At 30.6% G+C, this 6,441-nt stretch overlaps 1 protein-coding gene across 1 annotated transcript; it reads right to left on the bottom strand.

The window, feature by feature from the left end:
- Positions 1-4,324: 4,324 nt before the first annotated feature.
- Positions 4,325-6,194, bottom strand: LOC126734512 (succinate--hydroxymethylglutarate CoA-transferase). Its single transcript, XM_050438177.1, has one exon. It carries the CDS (start codon positions 5,967-5,969, stop codon positions 4,698-4,700), a length of 1,272 nt encoding a protein of 423 aa, XP_050294134.1. The 5' UTR covers positions 5,970-6,194; the 3' UTR covers positions 4,325-4,697.
- Positions 6,195-6,441: the final 247 nt, after the last annotated feature.

The following is a 6,441-nucleotide window of genomic DNA, read 5'->3' as shown; positions in this document are numbered from 1 at the left end:
TTTTAATTTTCTAAAATTACCTTATATATATAAAGATGTTTCTGAATATTGATTTAAAAGTAAAAAACGTCTATGAGTCTCTTAATCTTTTATTTATATATACATGAGTTAGAGAGATGAAATTCACAGTTAATATTATAGGCTGCTATATATAACTTTCATATATATACGAAGTTAATTATTGATATACGAATTAATTATGTTAACTTTATTTCTTACATATGATACATAAACTTTAAAATATAAGAAAAGAAATAAAATAAAACACATAAAATATAAAATAATTCAAGCTGATCCGCTAGAAGAGATCAAACAACACAGAACATAAAAAACAAAGTAGTCATTGGCAAAGTAACATGTTTCCTACTTGAAATTTAAAACTGGATACACTTTGATGCTTCATATACGATTCGGTATTCCATTATATATAGATGGTGACATATAAACTAAAACATTTCTTAAAGAGTGCTTAAGAAGGCTTTGTAGATTGTTACAGTGAGTATTTAGACTATGGGTAAGTAAAAGTATGAGTATATATAAATAAAAGACGGTTGGCTATATTGGGAATTGTCTGAATGATCAAAGATTTCCAAGATTGATAAAAGTAGCTTTATTCGAAGCATAAATTTCTAATATGGGTTGGGTTGGTTGTCTGACCCAATGCATTTATGATTTGACCTTTAAGCCAATATAATCTCCTTAATCAACGCAGGTAGAAAAGCGAAACTATCAGCGATTGGTGAGTTACGACAGTAATGTATTTATCTGCACTATTTTATATAATCATATCCAATGCTATTAAAGACAGAAACAGAGAAAGTGTTAATCTGATTTACATGTTGTAAGTTACCTGAAATATTAGGTTGACTTGACAAACTAATACATAGTTAGAATAGAATAGAATTTTCCATGTTTTTTTAGATTTCCTGCTCTCACCACAATTTGAACGTAAGCTCGCTTTCTCTGACGAACCAAACTTAATCTGTCTGCTTCTGAGTCTGGATTTTTTTCTAATTTTCGTTAGATTGTGTAACTCTATACAACGATAAGGCACGGTCCTGACTACGCATCAAAGTTGTAATGTTCTCAATGCTAATGTTAATTCAATAAATTCTAGTTGCGATCCTATAGGTTTGAAATCTTGAGTTTAGTTGTGGGATGGGATCGAAGGAATAAAAACAAACGTCACTTTATGTACTGGCCAACGTTTCGCAATAATTTTATTGCTTCATCAGGGCCCTAAGGTAACAAAAAAGACACAATAAAAAAGGGTTATTATATATAAACAAAATTTAACTTTTTGGGGTTATGTTGATACCACCAAAAAAAGAAAAAAACAGAAAAACAAAAAACAAAAAAAAAACAACAAAATCTTAGATTTGAATTAAAAAAAAAAAAAAAAATAAAAAAAAAATTACACAACAAAAAAAAATGATAAAATTGCTTACATAACAGTGTGATTTTGCTTGTCATAAAAAATCATGTTTACAGGACACACAGGTAACATAGAATATATAAAATATTATTTTTTTAACAAAAACGGTTTAAATTGATGGGTTGTATCATAGACAGTTGCTTTAAAATTGATTCTACGGTGTACAATAATAATTTAGCATCTAGCCAGAAAAACCGGGTATGCGAGAACACAATAGACGCATTCTTTTTATTGATAAGAACCAAAACAGTCCCAAAAGTTTACATTTTGATTTGATCTATTAGATTAAAATAAGAAGAACTTAGATTGTCTATATCCGTTCTTTTATTTACCGCATTATTATGTTTTTTATGTTTATCATTTCGGCTAGAAGTCTCTTTTTAAAAAGCTGCTGTTGGCCTATAATTGTAGTCTTGCCAAAATTAAAATTGTGTCCTGTATTCATTTTGTGCTCAGCTAAAGCAGTAGGGTTTTTTTTAAGGGCTAAATTCCTACAATCATACTCATGTTCGTATAGGCGCTGCCTCAAATATCTACCCGTCTGACCAATGTAACACACATCACACCCAGAGCAAGGTATTTTATAAATAATGTTAGAATGTAAATCAAAGGCGTCTTTAGTTTTTAAGCTTCGTAAAGAAATGTTTTCTTACCGAGTTTTCACTTCTTTCTGAGATTTTAATAACATCAGATTTTGATTGTATGGTCTTTTTAATTTTATGAGAAAGTGTGTTAATGTAAGGAATCTTGAAATAAGCCAATTGATTATTTTCATTGTTTCGTGTAATATTTTGAGTAATGTTCTCGGTGTCGTTAATTATTTTTTTAATAATTGATAGGGGGTAGTTGTTTTTCTTTAAAATTGTCTGAACATAATGAAGGTTTTTTTTATGATATTCTGGACTAGAAAGTCTCAAGCACCGATGTTTTAGGTTTTTTATTACATTTATTTTGTGTGTCATAGGATGTTCTGAAAAATAATTTAAAATGCGTTCTGAAAAAGTTGGTTTTTGATACGAATCTGTTTTTATGGTACCATCTGTGGATCTTATGACTTTAACATCCAAAAATGGAAGACTACAGTTAATTTCTTGTTCGATAGTGAATTGTAAACGTGGATGGAAACTATTGAAGACTGATAGAATTTCGTTTTCTTTTTTATTTGGAATTGCCGTGATTATGTCATCAACGTACCTACAGAAAAAAGGTACATTAAAAGATAGTTCAGAAATACACTGATCTTGTAGTTGTGCCATTACAATGTCTGAGCATATTGGGGACATGCAGTTTCCCATTCCTAGGCCAAAAATTTGGGTATAGAAATTTTCACCATGTTGGAAATAATTATTCTCAATACAAAAATTAAAAAGAAAAACAACTGTTTCAAGGTCTAGCGATGTATTAGGCCGGATAAGATGCCACTTTTGGGTGATTATATCAGTTACTAGGTCCACCGGTATATTAGTAAATAAAGAAACAACATCCAACGATACAAGAATATAACCTTCAGGGACTGTTTTCTCTTTAATGTAATTAGCGAAATCAAAAGAAAACTTTTGAAAAGAAAAAGAAATACTTTTTTGTTACCTTAGGGCCCTGATGAAGCAATAAAATTATTGCGAAACGTTGGCCAGTACATAAAGCTAATGTTAATGTTCGTTCTAATGTTAACAAATGGTAAAAATTGGTGAAAATATTATATAGATTAATAAACAGCGAATCTCAATCGGAAAACCTCAGGGCATAGTTCTTGCACCATTAATATTTATCATATACTTTAATAATGCTCTTTAAGTTGCCTTGGAACTCTTATATCTTACGCAGACGACACTGCAATTTTTTATAAAGAAAATACATGGGATTAAGTTAGAGATATAGCGGAGAGTAGCTTAAATCTCATAAATTGTTATAAATGTTGATTGTCTTTTTCTTAATATTTCTAAAATAAAATTCATGTCGTTTTCTATTTACAAATCAAATCTAGCTAATTTCCGCTCTATATGATTATACCATTAACACTCAATCAATCAATTACTTCTGTAAAAAATATAAAATATCTTTGTACCTATAATAATTGACGAAAGTTTAAAATGGTAAAATCATTGCCATTATGCCTCAGAGATATATTGTCTTTTCAGCTTCCAGTTCAGTTTAGTAGCTGGTTATCGAATCAATTCTAAATTACGGTTTAGTTGTCTGGAGCGGAGCATATACTAATGCATTATATCCTGTAACAATGACTCAGAAATGTTTTATTCGATTCATGTTGTATAAAGTTAAATCAACTTTTTAAACATAAACTAAACTACCTTAAGGAATTTACACATATATTTGAAAGCATTGCTTTATTGAATCAATATTTGGGTAAAATATTCAATCAAAGATCGATTGCTTTCATAAAAAAACACATTTTACAAATTCGTTGGCATTTTTGGGTCCATGGTACTACAATCATTAGGTGCAAAAAAAACTAAAGGCTACAAATATATTAAATACCTTAAACATAAATTGAAACACTTAATTTTAAACCATGCTCTATCTTTTGAGTATTAGGTGTATTTCTGAATTGTCTCTTGAGACAATTATATGCCTCTAACATTTTGGATGTTTTTTTTTAAATTTTTTCAGACTAAGTAAAATCTTTTATAATTACTTTATAATTAATGAATCTGGGCGCGACACAAGCCTAGGCTTAGGCGCTAACATAATTTCTGTATTTAATATTAAGTTGCAAAAAAGTCATTGTTTATCATATAGTTTTCTAATATGTATATAACTTCAATCAAAAAAAATGTTAATGGCAAAGACTATGAATACATTATAAGTCTTAATGTTTGCCCTATTTTTTTATTAGGCAAAAATAAACTAAAAACGGAATCACACACAGAGTGATAAAAATATAATTTTTATTAATAACATTGACATAAAATTTAACCTTAAAAATATTTATTAAAATCTTGCATATCAAAAACAACTTTAGGGTAGTTAATTTATTAGCAAAACTTATTTTGAATATGAACTTAATAACATTGAAATATGTATAATGTGATTCCTCATACCTAGTTTTCCACATTGTTGACATATAAAGTATATAAGTAACACACATTGATCAGTTACATAATCAATATGTGGGACTCTATTTCAAGAAAAAATGCCATCAAACAAACATTTGCTTAAAAGGCAAGAAACCTGACACCTTTTGTCATCTTAACCTTGAATAACTTAATTTTAAACAAAATAACTTATTTCATCATTTAAAACCTTAAGCAACAACCTTGTTTTTCCTTAAACCCTCAATCTTCTTTTCACTATACCCCAAAACATCTTTTAAAATTTCATCCGTGTGCTGCCCCAAAATAGGTGGTGGACTCCTTATCTCATTACCCCCCTGGCTGTATGTTACTGCAGGCCCCACCACTTTAATCTCACCAGTAGCAGGATGGTTTAAAGTTTTCACTATTCCAATATGCTTAACATGTGGATCATTGAAGGCTGCCTCTAAGTTATTAACTGGTCCATTAGGAAAAGATGATTTGGCGAATTCTTGCTGCCACTCATTGTTAGTTTTATTTGATAATATATTAGAAAGAATCTGGATAATTTCTTCCCTGTTGGTCACTCTATCCTTGTTTGTAAGAAATTTTGGGTTCTCTGCCAACTCTTTATGGCCTATTAAGTTACATAACTCAACAAACTGTTTATCACTCCCAGCACCAATAGTATAATATCCATCTTTGGTTTTAAAGGCTTGATAAGGCACAATACTTGGATGGGCTGTGCCACGCCTACTTGCTTCTAAACCTGCATTAAGGTAGTTTGATCCTATGTTGATTAAAGTGGACAGTTGAGTTGATAAAAGGTCACAGTCAATTTTCTGTCCTACACCAGTTTTTGCCCTTTTTAATAAAGCAGCTAAAATAGCCCCATGAGCATATAAGCCTGTTGATATATCTGTAATTGCTACACCAACCTTACACGGAGGCCCATCCTTTTCACCAGTTATATGTAATAATCCACCCATAGAGGAGGCAATAACATCATAACCAGGACGATTAGAATATGGCCCCTCACTACCAAACCCTGTCACAGAACAATAAATCAACTGAGGGGCAACCTTTTTAAAGTCTTCATATCCTAACTGAAGGGAATCCAGTTTGCCTGGCACATAATTCTCCACTAACACATCAGAAACTTTGGCCAATGAATACAAAATCTCTCTGCCTTCAGGAGATTGCATATTGACACAAACACTTTTTTTATTGCGGTTAAAAGCTACAAAATAACAAGACTCTTTGCTACCCTTAATAAATGGGGGGCCCCATTGTCTCGCTTCATCTCCAGTTCCAGGTTTTTCAATTTTAATGATGTCAGCACCTAAATCTCCTAGAACCATGGTGCAATAAGGCCCGGCAACAATCCTTGTTAAGTCTAAGACCCTGATTCCATCTAAAGGTGGGGTGGAGATACTGCTCATAAAGGAGCGCTGGATTTTTTGTGAGGTATTCAGTAGTTTTAGGCATCTTTTGTAAAACATGGTTTTAACACTTACACATATGCTTCTATGCAATTTAAATAAGGAATAAAATATTTTTTTAAATTTATCTCTCAAGGTCAAGCACACCTTTATGATTTTTGTGTAAATATAACACTGGTATATTAAAAATACATAATAAAATGTGTAAATGCAAAATAAGTATTAAGTCTTGAATAAACTACTGGTGAAATAAATGTAACTCATATCAGTATTTACGGTTTATTAATAAAGGCTCTTAAATCAAAAATATTCAGGGGGTTCGCAACATGTATAGTCTGATAAATCAGTTTACATAAAATTAAATTTATTTTTAGTTTTTATTTTAAAATATTTGGCAAAATTTTAGGCTAAATGTAAATAAACTGTGCCATATGATTTTGACATCTGCCAAAGTGACTTTTGACGATCAAATGACAGGTGACAATTTGGATCCAAAATTTGAAATCCCATGATAACCATCCTTTTTTAAGCT

Source organism: Anthonomus grandis, chromosome 3 (assembly GCF_022605725.1).
Source record: "Anthonomus grandis grandis chromosome 3, icAntGran1.3, whole genome shotgun sequence".
NCBI lineage: Eukaryota > Metazoa > Arthropoda > Insecta > Coleoptera > Curculionidae > Anthonomus > Anthonomus grandis.
This window is presented reverse-complemented; position numbering and strand designations above follow the sequence as displayed.

What these genes read in the sequence shown, in the direction of transcription:
- LOC126734512 (XM_050438177.1), bottom strand. Translation starts at nt 5,969, where the DNA reads ATGTTTTACAAAAGATGCCTAAAACTACTGAATACCTCACAAAAAATC.